We start from the raw sequence: 19097 nt of genomic DNA, 5'->3' as shown, positions 1-19097 counted from the left end.
AATAAGAATAAGAAATACCTTTACTTATAATAGTTAATATATTTATATTATATTATTTAATTTATTAACTTCTAGTTCTTATTATAATATACTAGTTATATATATTATAACCGTTTTATTAATATTATACCTGTAACGGTACAAGGGATCACAAGCTCTGTAGGGGCATATGGGAGTGCATATCGGAGGCTAACAGGATCGTTCTCATAGGCTAGCTACGTAAGAAACAAGTAAGTAAAGAAGGAAAGGAAAGAATCGCCTTGAGAAGCCCTATTTGAGAAACCATAAGATTAGCACCCGCTTCGGTACTGAACCCTGCTCCTAGGGGGCTCTGCAGAGCACGTGCCGTCGTCACAAATAAGTGTGACAGGTTAGGTCGAATATAGTCTATTGCGAGCTCCTGCAAAGTACAAGAAGAATTGCTTGAAAAGAAGAAAAGGAGAGATGACGGGCGCTCAGCCCGTAAAAAGAGCCGTGAGACTCTTACGGGTGGTTGACGGGGCAACGAGAACTGCTTACGGCAGTCGAATCCAACTTACGGGTATAACCCGTCACATTACCCTCCCGTAAACCCAAGCTTCCGGTCCGTAAGGGTTAAGTTCCGTCCGTTACAGCTCTCTTTTCCGCTTCATATAAGTCCAGCGCCTCCGTTTCTTCTAAGGCGTCAGCTGGTTCCCAAGTGGGCCTTGCGTAACCTTCCCATTTGACTAGGAGCTCTCGAACCCAGCCCCGTCCTCGCTGTTTCCGTCTCTCTTTCAAGATCGCTTCTACTCCATACTCGTTCGTATCCGCAACTAATTGTAAGGGAGGCTGTGCGTCGTCCGTAACTTGGTGTGGGAGGGGGTCCGTAGCCGCTAGTCATAAGAGTTTTGCATGGAAGACGTTCCGGACTCCTGGTGGTATACCGACTTGGTATTGCGGGCTCTGCTGGCGGGAGCGATTAGCTGAGTCCTCTTGCCATTATTGGGCTGCTGCTATGGCTATTTATGCCTATTCAGTTGCTTTGCGGAGTTTACGGACGATTTGGTCTGCTCGTTGAACAGGGCTCGTATCTGTTCCGGTCCGTAGGCTATCTGTAACCTCTAAGGGTTCGACGTGGTATCCGTAGAATAAGAAAAAGGGGCTGACGCCCGTTAAAACCGAGTCCCGGTTATTGATCGCTAGTTCGGCCATTGGTAGTAGTTTAGCCCAGTCGTCTTGGGCTTAGTCTATAAAAGCTCGAACTGGTGGAAGGTACGGTTCTAAAACCTGGTTTATGTATTCTGTAGACCCGTCTGTTTCTGGGTGGAAAGCCGTTGAGAGTTATCGATTAATCCGTAGGAGTTGGTATACCCGAGACTATAGGGCTCCTATAAACTGGGGTCCTCGATCGGATACTATTACGGACGGTAACCCGAAGTGGCGGTAGAAGATACGGATAAATATAAGCGCTACGGCTTCCGCTGTCATATTATTACAGGGCTCGAAGATAGCTCCTTTACTAAGCGGTCCATTATTACCAAGATATTTGTAAAGCTGTTACTTACGGGCAGTTGTGTAATAAAGTTAATTGAGATTTCCCTCTATATCCGATCCGGGATTGGGAGTGGCTTCAAGAAGCCTTACCTACGGTCCCGCTATGCTTTATTCCGGCCGCAGGAGTCACAGTTACGTACGAATCGCCGTACTAACTATACTATTCCGGGCCAAAAGAACTGTCGCATCAGGATAGCCATAGTCCCTTCCCTCCCAGGGTGTCCGCAAATCAGTAAGTCGTATGTAACTTGGATAAGCCTCGTCCGTAACTCGTCCGAAACAGGAACCCAGTAGCGTCCTCTGAATAGGAGCGCTCCGGAGGCTAATAGCGAGCACTCTGATAGTGAAACTCGAACTCCTAAGGATAAAGGGAATACTCTTTACTTATTGCGGATCGTAGTTGCCATTTACATATATATACGGTCCTCGTCTTGACTAGCCTTCCATAAAGCTTGCAGGTCGTCCGGTAGACTCCGTAAGTGGCTAGGCAGGTCCGTAGTATCATTGTTCTGGGTCATGCTTCCTTGGTTCCGGGTAGCTGTTACGGGAGCGAGCGTAATACGGCTATAGGCTCCTTTACTAACCATTGTTGGTTTGATTAGTTAGGCCGTCCGTAGCTATAATCTTTTATCAGTAGTACCTACTGGGAGGTCCTGTTCCCTTCGAGATAGTGTATCTGCTCGGGGATTATCCTTCCCTGGTTAGTAAATAATCGAGAAGTTATACCGGGAGAGAACTAATAACCAGCACATTTACCGTTCAGTTAGTTTACGGACCGTTATAAAGTATTCAAGGTTCTTATAGTCTGTACGGATCTAGAACTCCTTTACACTTCGTAGTTCTGCGTCCCATTCTTGCAAGCAGTTAATAATGGCTAGCATTTCTTTATCGTAGATCTCGTAGTTGCACTCCGCAGGGATGTTCTTCCGTTAGTAGTAAGTACAGGGCCGTAAGAGTCCGTTAGTATCGAACTGGAATAGGGTACTACCTGTACTCTATATAGAGGCATCCGTTTCCATAATCGTTTCCCGGTCCGGGTCGAACTGGGCCAGTATCGGGGCCATAGTAAATAGCTCTTTCAGCCGTGAGAAGGCCGTATTCGCCGCTTTTGACCAGGTAAAGGAGAGGTCGTACTTTGTGAGATCCGTAAGTGGAGCCGTAACTTCCGAAAAGTCTTTAATAAAACGCCGGTAGAAGTTTGCAAAACCTAGGAAGCTCCGTACGCCTTTTACGGACGTAGGGGCTTGCCAACTAGTAATGGCTTCTACCTTTGCTAGGTCCATCCGTAACCCCTGCCCTGCTTCGATAATAAACCCGAGGTATTTGGTTGATTTAACCTCGAATTCGCATTTGTCGACGTCTAGCTATAGTCTAGCGTCCTGTAGCCGTTAAAGGACTTTATGGACCTTCTCCCGGTGGTCCCTTCGGCTTCCGGACGTGTAAATCAGGACGTTATTAATGTACGCTAAGCAAAACTCGTCTAAGTAGTCCCGTAATGCCCAGTTAATATACTTCTGGAACGTGCTTGGGGCATTTGCGAGTCCGAAAGGGGTAACGAGCCATTCGTAGAGTCCGTAACGGGTCCGAAAAGCCGTTAGCTACTTGTCCCCTTCCGCTATTCTAATCTTGTGGAAGGCGGCCTTAACGTCGAGCTTTGTGAACCATCGAGCCTGTGAGAGGTTCCGAAGCGTTTCGTAGATCAGGGGTAGCGGGTAACGGTCTTTACGGGTGAGCTTATTTAACCCGCAGTAGTCGATACAAAACCGTAAACCTCCTCCCGGCTTCCGTACGAAGAGTACCGGGGCCGCAGCGGGCGAGTTACTTACCCGTATAAAGCCCTTGTCCAAGAGGTCCGTAAGGGTCTTCCGGAGGACCAAAAGCTCGTCTCGTAACATGCTAGGGGGCCCCATGGGACCGTTGGTGTCTTGCCATCGACCTTCTCTAGCTCAATATTGTAGTCTGCTCCTGGGCCACGTAGCGGGGGCAGTTATTCCGCTTGTTCCGGGTCGAAGAGATCAAGGAAGCTTAAGCACCAGTTTGGTAACTTCGTCTTCGGGTCCGTAGCGGGTTTACGGGTAAGAGCTTTCTCGATATCGGCTAAGCTAGCCGTGAAGACCTCCGTAGCGGGCTGTTAACGGGTCTTGCGGGTTAATTATATTCCCTACTATAATATAAATATTAAAAATATCGAATGATAAATATATATAATTTTCTTTATAAGTAACTTAATAAATTCTTATTTATAATATTTATTTAATTATATTAAATTTAATTAAAGGACTCCTTTAATAAAAGAGCTTTATTAAGAATTCTTATTATTTTATAAATATATTACTTTAATAATTTCTTATTATTTAAAAGCTCTTAAAACTTAAAGAAGAATTTAATTAATATTAAAGTAATAAGATCTTAAAGGGTTTAGCCTTATATAAATTATATTTAATAAATAAATTACTTGTTTTTTAACGTTCATTCCTGTATAGCGGAAAACCCTATATACCGGAAAAAATAATAGGTACTTTGACTTCAAGTATCTTAAAATCTATATATACCTTAATATCTCCTATATTTTCTTATAAGTTAAATTCCGTAGCTATTCCCGAATACCCTAAAGTCCTCCTACTAGAAAATCACGTTCGCATTATCGCCCTCACGCCTAATTTGCAAAGAGTCTCCTATTATAATATAATAGACTTCCTCTACTATAACTCGACTACCGAGCTTATATTATCCCTAATACTTATAAAGAAGTCTTATCCCAGCTCTAAGGCCTTACTATAATACAGGGAATCGTCATTAGCCTTGTGGCTGCTATGGCGTGCAGATTCATACAAGATCGCCACGCGGGTCGGTACGTCGGATTAAAGCGAGTAACGAATTTAGTTAGTGCGAAAAAACCCCGTACGTCCCATAATATTTACACTGTAATTTCAATTATGTAATCATTTACTAAGCCTCTAGTAGTTGTGGCTGTTTATCAGATTCAGGGCTGTAGCTGACGCGGCGGGCTTATTAGGGCTAAGAGTTCGGAACGGGAGAACTCTATTCCATTGGCCGGCAAATTTCCGCCAGCCAATTTGCCGACGATAACATCAACAGCAAACAACAGAATGCCGCCTCCCGTCGAGTATAGCTTGCCCAATACTAAATTGCAATCTTATCCATTACACTGAAATCCATTATAAATGTACAGTAATTATTGCAAACTACGCCTCCCGAAAGCTTTACGAGTCCACTAACGCCTCCTGCGACTGACGAGAAAACCTCGACATCTATCTCACAGATTCTTATAGCGATTAGACGATACAAAGACGGATATAGTCTGCCTGCTGCCGAACACTGGCTTCGATTTTCGCTAGATGTGTATCGTTACAGAGATCTTCAGTACCAACTCCGAAAAGTCAATCTCTGAGATTACTACGAATACAAACTTCGGTATATATAAAGTGCGCTCATAACCGCTACTTAGCTAATGTGATGGCAGATACGATTACTTCCCATCAGCCAAGTTATATGTCCTCCGAATGCTAGGTTCGTTGCACGAAAGCCTCGAATCTTATATTACACAAGAAATCCTATGCCAGTTAGATACAATTGCCCAGAGCGGCAGTCCTTCAGCGGTATTTGCAGGAGACATAGAAAACAGTACATCTGCAGAAATCAACTTTGAGGATACTAAATACGGTTCACATCAGCCAGACACCTCATTCCAACATTTTGAAGCACAATATCCAGTCGTTATCCTTGAATTGTCCTACTCGCAAAAGAAGAAGGATTTGTCACGTTTAGCAAATGAGTATATTCTCGGGTCAGATGCCGATATCCGCGTCGTAATTGGCATCGATGTTGAGTACAAAGGAAGCAAGAAGGCATCTGTTTCAATGTGGCGTCCACGTATTGGAGTTAATAATGTGGGAGAGAAAGAATTATTCGTTGGGCAGACAGTTACAGACCAGGTATGCTCGCCAATAAACCCTTAGAAAAAGCGATATCTTATCTAACGCTACTAGCTCTTTCGCAACGATGCAGGAAACCTCGTTCCTGATCCTCAAGCAAGCCTGCAACTGCGACTCGAGGACTTATAAGCGATATTCTAGTGGATAATGCGTTGAGAGCGACAGAGCTGTCTCTCTTGACGTCGATCCTTGTATAAGCCAAATGTTTCAATTCGAGCCTCAAAGTTACAATAAGCTTATCAGAATTCCCTCTCACCGAGTTATTGTAATGGTTGAATTCTTGTATTCCAATTAATGCTTTGCTCTCGATCCGTCACATCTCAAAATGATAAGTTTCGACTTTAGGAACACCATCCAGCTTGCTATCCCTATTCCCAGCATAGTTTTCCTTCCCAGACTGCAGCCCCTCGCACCAGAATGCCACACTGCGGATTTTCACCCCGTCCTCAATACCCGTAGAAATGCACTTGTCGAGATATTTAACCTGGTCGAAATGCCTGGATGGGTCCGGAGCTTGGTATCGGTCAGGGACATCGACGAGGCCAAACTTCGCGGAAATGTTACCGTTGCCACAATTTTCGTCCTCAAAACGGGCCCACTGAGCCCGAGTCCCATTTTTACAGACACCATGTGAAAGAATCTCGATCCCGTCGCCAGGGGTAACGAGGCAGTCGCCTGTAGGAAGTACAATTATCTCGTTCCTGCCGACTTCGGAGCCATTGCAAGGCGAGCAAGGGATGACCACCGCGCTCTTCGGGGCATCCGGGCAAGGAGCAGGAGGAGCGATAGCGGCTTGATGGAATTGTGCTCCTTGCGGGTTTGGATATGAAGGTGGCTGTGGTAAATAATACCCGCAGCGCCAGATCATGCTCCAATACCGCGCTTGAGGAGCGTTATAAGCAGACCACAAGCATACGTTTGGAGGTGGAGGGTACGATGGTACTCCCACAACATAGCTGGTTGTTCCCACGCAGCCGCGAGCGTTATAGAAGAGCAGCCAGGGCCGTTGCCCGTTAGCGCACGCCGGAGTCGCCGCAATGAGCATGTTGTAGCTGAGATAGTAGTCGCCCGAGAGACATGTATCGGTTGGAAGAAAGACATTGTTGAAGGGACCGGCACAGCCGCCTTCCTGAACCGACTGGATGGGCTTCGTTGAGGCGGCGAAGAGCTCGATGCTTGCGTTTGCGGCGAGCGATTTGTTGTATTCTGCAGAGTCTCTGCAAAGAGGCTTCAGGCTGCTCAAAGCTACTCCTAGCACCAAATTGAATCTATACAGAAATGCAGTCGCGAGACACAGATCGGTGTCGTTTTCCTGGAGTTGATAATTGATGATCATTGAGTTGCAACTCCTGTCTTTATATATAGCCAGTTTTGCTAGTGTTCCATCTGAGCAAATCGCGGGTTTCACGACCATCATGCTGTTGGGATACTCTACAGGTGGAGACATCTCCAAACAGGAACCGATGGGAACTGATGTCCGCCTTTTGAAAAATCCCTTCTGGCATGAATCTATGAGATCGAGGTATCCTTTGCACCATGTTCCTATACAAGGAAGTGACTGATCAGGAGAAGTCTCGTCGACTTCCCCAATATACTCGTCGATGACATCTTGGTCTTCTGTTTTGAGCAATACTTGAGACGGTACATCTTCCTTTAGAACAGTTTCGACGTGTGAAGGAGGTCTGCCTTGAACTGGAGTATAAGGTCTGGGCTGTTGGGATTTCTTCACAGGTTCTCCTAGCAAGAAAGCTGGAACAACTTCAAAATGAGGTGTATTGTGAGGCTTCGAGACAATTTGATAAGGATAACTTGATCTGACTAAGTTCTGATCGCGAGGGTGTGGGTTCGCTAGAACAACGAGGCTGCAAAGAGCGAGGAGAAGGAGTAATGAGAACATCGTAATAGATTAATAGACTTGGTTGTTACACTTGAAAACAAAAGAAGGGTGGATGAATATAAGCTCCAGCAAGAGCTTCTCATAGAGAGGGGATCAGGCAACAATAACGATTAAGGGTTATCAACGCCGATCCTGCATACACGAGCAAATGGCTTGACAGGTCCATTTACCCCGCGACGGGAGCCGAATCCCAGTGTTGGAGCCTACCCACGTGGCACACACCTTAACGCCTTTTTTCCCCAACCAATCATTCATTGTCTCTTGCCCGATGGCTTGCAGAGAGAGAAAGCGCAACTCTCAGTCACATGACTTGACCAGGCTTGGCAAAAATACTTTTGGTATCGATAAGGTATTGATACTGGATGGTATTACTTAGGTATCGCAAGAATCGATACTTAGCCTTAAATTACCTCTTCCATTTATTATTTAATTTATATAATAATATATTTATTTATAATTTATTTATTTTCTAGTCTTTCTATTAAAGGAATTACTTAATATTATTAATAAAAGTTAATATTATTTTAATTTAAAAAAGCTCTCGTATTCGGAAAATTTAGTATCGTATTCGTATCTCTTATCGGAACGCTTATTATAAGCGAGCCTCACGAAAATCTCAAAAGCTATTTTTTGCTTAAAATAGCCGCATTGAGACGACTTTTAGTCTAAACTATAAGATAAGTAGCTAAATAGAAAGCCTAAATTAAGTAGAATATTTGCGCTACCAAAAGCTTTCTTATAAGGGAAGTGGTTCTAAAGTTAATTGCAATTAAAGGGGGGAATTGGGTTCCGGGAATCGATAGGAATCGATACTTTATTGATAGTATTGATACCTTACGATTCTGGCATCGATACCTATCGATACCAGAAATTAGGTATTTCTGCCAAGCCTGGACTTGACTGGCCTCCTGAAGCTTTTTAGTGCCAAATTCACTGATCTAACCCAAAGCATATACATCTCGGCGGAAAAGTTATTTACCTTTCTCGAGCGTGCCGAACCTACAGCGAGGAGACTAAAACAAGGTGAAGGGCTAATCAGGAGCACCAAACCTAGGGTAAGAAACCGGCGCAGAGACAGTAATAGTCGGACTTAACGTCGCGCTAAAGGGGCCCTACCCTTTAGTCGGGGAAAGCGAAGTGTCCCGGGAAAGCGATATATCCCGTACCGATCGCAAAAATTTCCAATTTATATGGAATACCCATAGTAAAAATTAATTAATTTGATTACCACCAGCCCAAATTACCCTGAAAATCTGTCAAATTCGATAGTAATGGCTCGCCTAAGCAATCTCCCCAAGAATACACTTCCCCGTAACATACCAGAGAAGGATAAGCTCCGTAAGGCTATTCAGTTCCTCAAGGCTAATCCAGAAGAGACTCCTATAACTGCAGTACGTACGTATTGCATACGAAATAAAGATATAGTAAGGAACGCATAGCAGAGAGAGAGGAAGAAGATGGGGATAGTAAGAGTATAAAAGGGAAGGCAGAACAAAATCCTCTGTCCTAATTAATACGAGGCATTAATTCAGTATACGGTATTGCATGCGATTAATAGAGGGAAGGGAGCCACGAAGCAAATAATATATAACTGCATAATATGGATACAAACGGAGGATAATAAAACGGCTCTATCTTGGAAGTGGTTCTCTGTAAGGCACGTAATAGCAGGGTGATGCACAAGTAGTCAAGGTAAGTAAGCTGCGGAGTGACGCTTGCAAGTGTAACTGATTCCAAGAATTGATTCCAACAAGAGACTAATCGATGCCCCTTCCAAAGCTAGGAGCGTCTCCCTATATATTCCCTAGTGCTTAGCCAGGCATGCGAAGCCCTTTACTTAATTAGGAAATCCCATGCGATCCATACGATTCCGATCGCAAGCTGTACCCAAAATAGGAAACTAGATCCACGACATCTGATACCTGTCCATGCGCCATCACGTGTGCCCATTACATTCTCTCAATAGCTAAAGAGCACTCCAGAACTCTATATAATTAAGACAAAGCCCATTGCGAGCCACCGCATCGATCTCTATACTAAACAGAGCCTATGCGACTGGTTTGAAACTGAATATCGTCCGGTATTAGAGGAAACTGGAATATGCCATGGGGATCGGATATATAATATAGACGAGAAAGAAGTACGAATTTGTATACCTGCAGGAAAGGAAATAGTTATTCCAATTGGAATTAAGGAGATATATACAGGAATACTAGAAAATCGCATATCTCTTATAATAATTGAGTATATATCTGCAGATAGTAAAGCAATTTCTCTAGTAGTAATTATCCCTGGAATTATGATTATAGTTTCTTGGTTCCACGAAAATATAACCGGCCATAAGGTTATTATAGTCTCTTCTATAGGATATATAAACGAGGGTATTTATATGGTTTGGTTAGATTATTTTATTAAGTATAATAATTACGGTCCTAATAAGAAATAGTATATTCTCTTAATTAACGGAGTAACTTGCTACTAAGCAGATGATTTTATCTTAAAAGCTACGTTTAATAAGATATAAATCGTCTAATTCCCCTCTTACTAAACCTACTTACTTTAACCGTATAATATTAGTATTTTTAGGAAATAGAAACACTACTAATAGGTTAATATTATAAATGTAATTTGCTCGTACGAGCCGGAATATAATATTTAGTACTTCTTTTATAATCTTCCTGGAATAAGGAAGAAGACATTTACTATTTATATAATTAAATACGCCTTTTAGAATACTGGAATTTGGCCTGTCAGTTTCAAAGCAATATAGAGAAAGCTCAAGAAGTATAGCAAAAAGAGAAGGAAAGATACTGGCCTTTAATTCCTGGAGTTTGGATCTAAATCGGAAACTAAATCGGATATAGAAAACGTACGATTTACTATACCTGCTCCTGCTCCTATTCACGAATACTAATTACCTACCCTTCCAAAACCTCCTTCTTTATATAACAAATGCGTTCTACGGCTCGATAATCTCAATAATAAGATTCTGGATACTTTAAGCTCCTCCCCTTGCAAAGAGTATTCAGTTATAATTAAGGCTACCAAGAACTACCTAATGCTTGGAAGTTTATAAGAGCTGGATGCCCAGAATGCTCACAAGGTACAGGTTGAACGTTATAAGGCTAAGCTAAATATACGGCTTAGTTTCCAAAGAGGGAGGTAATTAAATGTATCTGATACTCTGGAAAAGAAGAAGATTAAAGTAAGGAATATAATAGAGGAGGAGCTAAAGAAGGCCAAAAGACAGCTCGCAAAGGCTAAATTAGCTAAAAAGGAAGCTCTCAAAAGAGTAGGAATTGCCGCACGAGCGGCAGAGAGAGAGAGGAAGAAGAGAGTGAGAGATCTGGAGGCACAGGCAAAGAAGCAAGTCCTTGGAACTAATATAATTATTTCTCCCGAGCTCCTAATACCAATTCGTAATCCCCAAAACGAACCTACGGAAAGCGAGCTTGAAGCCATTCGAATTAAATACCAATTACTTTACGATAAGGTAGCTAAGGAGCAAGCTGAATTCGATTGTATACAGGTCGAAGATTCCGTAATCTTTACTAATATCCCTCTTGATCCTGTAATACTTGTATCTAAACAAGCTTACCGGGTAAAGGGGAACCCTCTTAATTAATTATATATACGGGCAATATTAGAAGAGTCTAGGGAATTAGATAAGGAGGTAGAGGAGGTATAAGAGGATATAAATAGTGAGGTTAGTAGGGAGGAGGTGGTTCTGTGTTCTTTACTACCTAGATTAGTAATATTAACTGATTTAATAGCTCAAAATATAGATTTTATAGTATTAGAGTAATAAGAGATTATATCCTCAATTATATATTAATTTAAGGGTTATTTGGTGTTGTGGTGCAATTCAAGTGTCTGTGATCGCATAGTAATTTTGGTGTAGTACGGGATATATTGCTTTCCCGGGACACTTCGCTTTCCCCGACTAAAGAGTAGGGCCCCTTTAGCGCGACGTTAAGTCCGACTATTATACTACCAGAGCATCTTGATCTAGACCGGGAAGGTATCTTCGCAGTGGCTAGCTAGATAATCATTAGTAACAAAGACCTACCGTTTGCACTAACGCATTCGATAGCGGTAACTATTGTATACTTAACGCCCGCGCCTCTATAGTCTCGCGGATCGTCCTTCCTTATTAGGACCTTAATAGAGCTAAGTATATATAACATAACTCTAGTCTCGTCTATATTATAGACATTCTCTAGGAGGATAGCCGGGTCTTATAATACCTCTCCGATTACCTTAAACTAATATACTATCTTATTATAAATATTATTCTCGTAGCGTTCCTAGGCCATTGCCCTCTATTAAACTAGCTAAAGCAATATAGCTAGGGTCACGTGCTTGCAATGTAAACCAAGTAAAACGTACTGAATTGACTGCTGTTCTATAGTAGTAAGTAGCCCGTATATATAGCCCTGAACCCCCTAAGTCACATGTACTAAACCCCTAAACCAGAGAGCCTTATACTAAACCATTCAACCTCAGCTGAACCGATTTAGCCTCACAGGGCATATTATGCCCTGTATTAACCTTACAGGGCATAATCTACTCAGTAATAAGCCTATGGCTTAAGCCCCATTAGTACACAGCCCCTAAGGCTCTGTTCCATTAGTGCACAGCCCCTAAAGCTCTGTTCCAGGGCTTACTAAGCCTATTAGGGGCCTCAGGCCCCTAATTTCAACACCCTCACTCGTTATGATTTAAGTACTAGATAACGCTTTTGGAAGCCCCGAGGCCAGTTCTTGCCTAGAGGCTTAGCTGCTTTAATTGTCGAACGCTGGCGGGCGATATTAAAGGCGAGGGCAAGTAAGCACTTAATTCGTATAGGATTCCTAAGGTTAGTTATTAGTTTTAAATACCTTTCGAGGGCTTTCTCCTCTAACGGAGTAAGGTATTACTAGCCTTGGGCCTTCTCTTCTTTTAAGGGCCGCCTATACTCACGATAGTAGAGGGTAGTTAGAGGGACTCTATTGCGTTTCGATCTAGCATCGTATATTCGAGGCTCTCCCGGCAGGGAGGCCTTTACAAGGGCTTTACTAGCGCGGTTGCTTATAAGGCATTACCTCCGTACCTTACATAGAGATGGGGATAGGGATTAGAACGACTGAGTGGCAGGTGTAAAAGCAGGACACGTACGTGGTTACTCATGGAAACTTCTAGAATAACGCTACACTTCACGGGAGTTTCGTATAATATGCAATATAATACGATTAATTTAGCGTAACTGTAAATATAATACTTCTTCGCTTATTAAGATTCTTGCCGTATTATATACCTCCTCCTACTTTATCTGGATAAATCCGGCATAAAGGCTTCCTTCCGCTTTATGTCTTTAAACTTTAGAGCTATATTCTTTCTTAATAGGAGCTTCGTGCTACGGTCCCGAAATTTGGAGACAGGCTAATAGTTATAATAAAGCAGGGGGGAATAGCCGAAAGGGCTTTTAACGCCAGTAACGGGACAATTAATAATATAACTATAACTATAACTATAGTATTTTATTACTGAAAACCGAACCCTTATAGAGAAATAGCTAAGGAATAACAGTAAACTAATTATAACTTTATATATTTATGTAGTAGAGATTTGAGACCTATAACCTATGAAGTCGTTTCGGTACGTAGGGTTTTCCGGCACATAGGGATGGACGTTAGACATATGATCTGAAGTAGATAGAAAGCAGGTTGCGATAGGTAATTTTGGCTCTAGATTTCAGAACACTACGAAAAGAATAAAGAATTCGTGAGAGCTTCCAAATTTTTGTGATGTGCCGTCCTTATTTATAAAATATCCCTATGCAACTACTGCTCAGAGCCAACAACCCAGCGGTTATAATGGCATAGCGGAAATGCCTATGTCTATAAAGATATTAGGATCAAATTTTGTATATTAAAGCTAGACTTACTTACTGGAAGTACAGTATGCCGTTGTCTTCGAGTCTCTGCTCGAATATCTGGTCGATTTGGAAAACATCGATTATTCTCGAGATTTATCGACTCGAATATCTTTACCGTCAAGTTTACGAATTTCCTTATATTTGGATGGGAAAGCTGCTTAATAGTCAAATCCGAACCTTCGACTGTAATAGAATATGCTATAACCCGAGGTTGACACTCGATTATTGGTAAACCATAGTCGAAAATGATATCAACTCGTTCCAACTTCTTGTCATCCACCTTCTCGCCATCCACCTTCTCGCCATCCACCTTCTCGCCATCCACCTTCTCGCCATCCACCCTGTTATTATCCACCTTGTTGTCATCCACCTTCTCGCCATCCGTCTTGTTGCCATCTACCTTGTTGCCATCCACCTTCTTGTCATCCACCTTATTGTCATCCACCTTATTGTCATCCACCCTATTATCATCCACCTTCTTATTATCCGAAATCCTCGTAATAAAATGTCTAACTGTCGTTTCACCAGTAATAGATAGCCTATCGCAGAGCCTTTTGATTAATTCTGTATCAGCCTTGTCAAAGGAAGGATCAATCTTCTGGAGTTGGGCCAGGCGAGTCCGGATAAGAACTCGTATCGGGGGGTTGATCGAAGGCAAACCCATAATGTTAAAGAATCTTGTGGGAAACTCAGCTCGGCCGTAACGTTATGTGCATGGAGTCTTGCGATATACGGAGTGTTGTGAGATCGCGGAGATGGCGGATGGGAATTTCGAAGAATGACGCGATGGCCGGAATAAGGTTTAATGCTCGGAGATAACCGAAGCGTTCTGCACCCCACCGGCTCATAGCACAGGTGACCACAAAGCTCAAATCAATCCTCAAGTTTGAAAGCCTGTTGTGGTAGGGACTGCGAGAAGCGTAGCGCTTTCCAGCGTCCAGGGAGCACATACGCTAGCGTCAGGGCGCCGAATTTTGCTCTATTCGCCAGCGTTTGTGAAGGCACCAGCGCAATGGATGCTTGACTTGACTTGACTTGACTTGAATTCATAGACCGTCCCAGCTGCCATTTGGCTGCTATGCGGCTTGCTAAACTATGAAACTACTTTACATTATTAGAAGTTTTACATTAGAAGTCAAGATCCTCTAACAGGTGCTCTTAACTCTTATATATACTATAATATCCAAGAATCTTAGTACTTCGCCTTTAAGATATCTCGTTTTATAATACCGCTCCAAATTACCCAAGAAATCTAGTTTGGATCATGAAACTTATAGCCTTCCTAGCTAGCTTAGGTATATTTAGGATTTCCTATAGGTCCATCCTTACTAGTCTTATTATTCCTTTATTCCAAACTTCTCTTCTGAGATTATTAAATATAGGGTATACCAAAAGAATATATTAAACTATCTAATTATCTCGTTCGTATTTATAGTTACTACTTATAATATCCGGTACTTTCTACTAGGAAAGAAACTATTTTAGCCTAATTTTCTCTATATATATCTATATAATAATTAAACTAAGGAATTTTAGTAGTATTATATATAGTTATAGGATATTATATCTGAGGCTAGAAGTTAGTATATAAGTTATTTGGCTTATAGTACCTATCTTCTACTCCTGGACCCATTAATCCTATATTAGTTAATATAATCTCGTCTTTACTACTAACCCGAAGTTTTTAAGATAGTTTAGTTTCAGGGCCATATTATCTAAATTAACTTTAATTAATCTTCCCATTCTTTCTCATACCTGCTTCTATCCCGTAGCTTCCTTTATAAGCCTATTTACTAGTTCGTTTCCTTCTATCTCTTAGTAGGCTAGTATCTAATAAAATTCTATATCTATATTTTAATAATTAGTTTTACTAAAAGTAAGAATAATTAACTTAATAATATATTACCCTAATTAGTACCTAGGCTTCCTAAGCGCTATAAGCGCTACTTAGTTATTAGTAAAAACCGCTATCTTCTATATATTAGCTCTTATAGCTATTTCAAGTCCTATTAAGATCCCGATTAGTTCGGCTATATAAATTATACTAGTTAATTCTCTACCTAGATAAGTAGAAGTATATATATTTAGAATTAGTACTACTACTACTATTCTAACTTTCCTATTAATTCCGCTCTCGTTTATATAAATAGCCAGGTATTTATATGTCACAAGAATTTTATAATAGTACTTTTTGGCTGCCTCCCGGCTATCCTAAATAATTACCTCAGATAGTATCTATTATAATTTAATAATATATAGATCCCGGACTTTAAAGTTACGAATTAGCTTCTCGCCTAGTTTCTTTCCTAAGCTATCTTTAAGTTATTTGAGAGGGCTTTTATATATATAGTGCCTTTTAAACTAACTATTATAATTATATATACTTACTACTATAATATAAATAAAGATAAATATAAGTATTAAGATTAATAGGCTTATAAAAATATTTATTACTATTTCTTATATTTTTTCCTCTAATTAATAGTAAATTAGAAATATAAAGAGTTCTATATTTAAAGCTATTACTAAAGTAACTCGAAATATACTTAATATTATTCTAATAGCCTCAAGTTATATCTTATCTAATATTAATTATATCTTAGTTATATAGCTTAGCTTATCTTAAGAAATATATTATATAAAATATTTATATATAAGCTAAGAAATAACTATACTTTAGTATATTTATCTGAGTATTATTAGGCTTAATTCTTATATAAATCCCATAATAGCTTATAAGGCTTATAATATTATTCTTGCCTTTCCTTTAATATATTTAATATATAATTCCTATCTAAAGAATTAATTTAAGATAATACTAAGATAATATACTAAGAAAAATAGCTGAATTACTATATCTAATAATATTAAGAATTATTTTATATTATATTCTTCTAGCTTTCTTATAAGATATACTAGCTAGTACTTTCCTAAATTAAACCTCAAGCTATATATTCTAGATTATCTCTCGGTTTCTTAATATATATATAATAGTTTCCGGTAATTTTATTCCGTACTTTAACTATATACTAAAAAGTAGATATTATTAATCTAGCCTCTAATTATTATATCCGAATTCCTATAAATAATATCTTCAAAAATATCTGTATTATAAAATAGATAAAGAATTAGTAAGATCGGGAATTCTTATAGAATACTAGTATTAATATTAAGAAGCTTAGTAATATATTCCCTAAATTAAATTATTATTTTTCTATTTTATAAAAAACTTATAATTTACTCTATAGTTTTCTTATTAACTTAATGTTTTTAGAGATTATAAAATAGCCTAGGGTAAAAAATATAATTAAAAGCTTCTAATATATTAAGTAGAAAGAGGCTTATAATATAACCTTAATTTTATATATAGTAAATTACTTCTATTAAATAATAAAATATATACTTTATTAATATTTCTTTTTATTCTCCGAAATATCTTTTTAGTAAGAGCCTATATTTACTAATAATATAAGAGATTCTAAAAGCCAGAATTAATTCTAATATTTTTCCTAATATATTAAATAATATAATAAGTTAATATAATCTAATACTTATAAGGTTCTTCTTTTTAGGCTTTAGTAAAACTACTATTTTAAACTATTAGAAATACTTAAAATAATATTATAAATTAATAAATATATTAAATAGTAGAACTAGCTATAGGATAAGCTAGGGAAGTAACTAGTATAAGATATAAGCCGGAATACTATCTCTTTTAAAAGCTTTCCTTAGGGCTATTCTCTTTATTACTTTTTCTATTTCATATATTATAATAACTAGAAAGATAAGCTAATCCGAATATAAGTTATTCTATATATTTGCCAGATCTATTTTAGATAGTACTAGGAAAAATACTACTTATATTATTTCTGCTTTAGCCTAGTAATTATATTTTATTTTACTATCTAATTTATATAGTAAAAAAGTAAAGAACTATCTTATTTTACTTTTATATATTTACTTAGCAAGTTTCTAAAGCTTATTCTAGATATTAGCTACTTCTCTTACTTTTAATTAGTAAGTATTATATAGCGTTTTCTTAATAAGTCTACTCTTATAATTATATGTTTAGTAATAGGCCTTCTAATTTGCCTCGAGTTTATTTTTTTAAAAGTAGTATTATAATTATCTTACTATTATCTAAACGGCTTTATATTCGTTTATTTATCTATATATTAATTTAGGGCTAGACTTTACTTTTAGTATAAATACCTCAATTACTATAATAATATCTTCTATTTTCTTATTAAGCTTATTTCTTAATAAAATTACTATTAGTAATAATAAGTTCTTCTTAACTTCTTATATAAGAATCCTATAATTAGTATACTACTACTATAGCTATTCTAGTAATTTATAGGTTTCTATCTCTATTATAACTATTATTACTATAAGTAAGTAGTCTAATTAGTAATTCAAGTCTTTTCTGACTTTATAAAAAACTTTTCTTTTTAAAGCTTATAAGATACTAAAAATAAAGTTAATTATAGCTTGCTTCTATTACTTATTATATATAATAGAATCTAGCAAAAATAAAAGCTTTATCTAGTAATTCCTTATAAATTATAGTAAGCTCTTTACTTAATAGTCTTATATTGGGTTTTCTTTTTCTTTCTATAATAGATAATAAAGATTAAAGTCTCTTATTACTATATAATAGTTCTTTACTAATTATCTCAAAATATATTAAAATAGGAATATTATACTTTTTTCTATATTAATTAGTAAGTTATATATATTATATATATATATAACTTTCTTTTTTCAGCTATTATTATATTAGATTATAATAATATTAAGGTCTAGGAAATATATAACTATAGTTTATCTAGTATTCAAGATTCTTTTATTTATAAAAATATATATTCTTATATCCGGACTATTAAAGTAAAGTAAATTAAAGTATTAGCTATATAAATAATATATAATATTAAGACTCTTATTTTTCTATAGTTCCTAGATAGCTATAATATTAAATTCCGTAATTCTTTTATTCCTAAATAAACTAGTTATAACTTTATTATATTATACTATAGAATTAATAATATAGTTTTCTTATTTATTATTTATATTTATAACTTGAGATTCTAGTATTCTTAGATTTATTAAGCTTAAATTAATTAATATCTATTATAGCTATTATTTTATTATCTAAGAGTTTATAAATTAACTTATTTGGCCTATTTAGATAGGCTCTTTATATTATATATATATCTCTTTTTCTTTATTCTCTAGAGCTAGTATAAGATTAAAGTTCTTATTCTTATATATAAAAATATTACTATTTTCCGGAATAAAGATATAGAAGCTCTACTATAACTAGATTACTTATATAGCTACTTTCTAGACTTTCCTTAGTAATATTATAGCCTAATTATTCTTATAGTTACTAGAAGTCGTCTAAATAGTTCTTTTCTACTAATAAGATAGAATTATTATTATTTATAATTATATAGAGCTAGTTTAAAGTTCTATACTTACTAGACCTAGTTTAGTAATAGCAGGGCCTTTCTAGAGTTATATTACTATCTTAGAACTATTATAAAATATAGATTAATTTCTTTAAATAGCTTTTATCTTTACTATTTATATTTTTCTAATCTAATATCTATTATTTTAGGCCATATAGAATTCTTTATATAGAATGCATTTTAGTATAAAGTTAGACTCTTTTCTATTCTTATATTATCTCATATTATAAGACTCTATATAATATTCGCAAATATTATTTATAATATACTAGATTCCTATATAGCCATATTTCTAATACTTATAGTATTACTTTAGCTTATAGTATTACTTTAGCTTATAG

The 19097-nt window shown here is 37.6% G+C and overlaps 3 protein-coding genes across 3 annotated transcripts; 1 reads left to right on the top strand and 2 right to left on the bottom strand.

Annotated features, from left to right (window-relative positions):
• The first annotated feature begins 4880 nt into the window (after window positions 1–4880).
• On the top strand, window positions 4881–5692 carry K444DRAFT_234460 (uncharacterized protein). Its single transcript, XM_024871262.1, has 3 exons — window positions 4881–4950; window positions 5000–5471; window positions 5526–5692. Exons 2-3 carry the CDS (start codon window positions 5040–5042, stop codon window positions 5598–5600), a joined length of 507 nt encoding a protein of 168 aa, XP_024728483.1. The 5' UTR covers window positions 4881–4950; window positions 5000–5039; the 3' UTR covers window positions 5601–5692.
• K444DRAFT_620663 (uncharacterized protein) lies at window positions 5434–7431 on the bottom strand. The gene is given in 3 exon segments (XM_024881756.1): window positions 5434–5464; window positions 5503–5504; window positions 5521–7431. 1 exon segment carries the CDS (start codon window positions 7366–7368, stop codon window positions 5785–5787), a length of 1584 nt encoding a protein of 527 aa, XP_024728482.1. The 5' UTR covers window positions 7369–7431; the 3' UTR covers window positions 5434–5464; window positions 5503–5504; window positions 5521–5784.
• A 5759-nt stretch (window positions 7432–13190) lies between these two features.
• Window positions 13191–14082, bottom strand: K444DRAFT_669335 (uncharacterized protein; the record flags this gene model as incomplete). Its single annotated transcript, XM_024887516.1, has 2 exons — window positions 13299–14082; window positions 13191–13241 (listed from the first exon to the last, which is right to left on the bottom strand). The coding sequence occupies exons 1-2, from the start codon at window positions 13947–13949 to the stop codon at window positions 13191–13193; spliced, it is 702 nt and encodes a 233-aa protein (XP_024728481.1). The 5' UTR covers window positions 13950–14082.
• Between the last annotated feature and the right edge of the window lie 5015 nt (window positions 14083–19097).

Source organism: Hyaloscypha bicolor (genome assembly GCF_002865645.1).
Source record: "Hyaloscypha bicolor E unplaced genomic scaffold K444scaffold_182, whole genome shotgun sequence".
In the NCBI taxonomy this organism is placed as follows: domain Eukaryota; kingdom Fungi; phylum Ascomycota; class Leotiomycetes; order Helotiales; family Hyaloscyphaceae; genus Hyaloscypha; species Hyaloscypha bicolor.
Note: the sequence above shows the minus strand (reverse complement) of the source record. Positions and strands in the feature narration are given on the sequence as shown.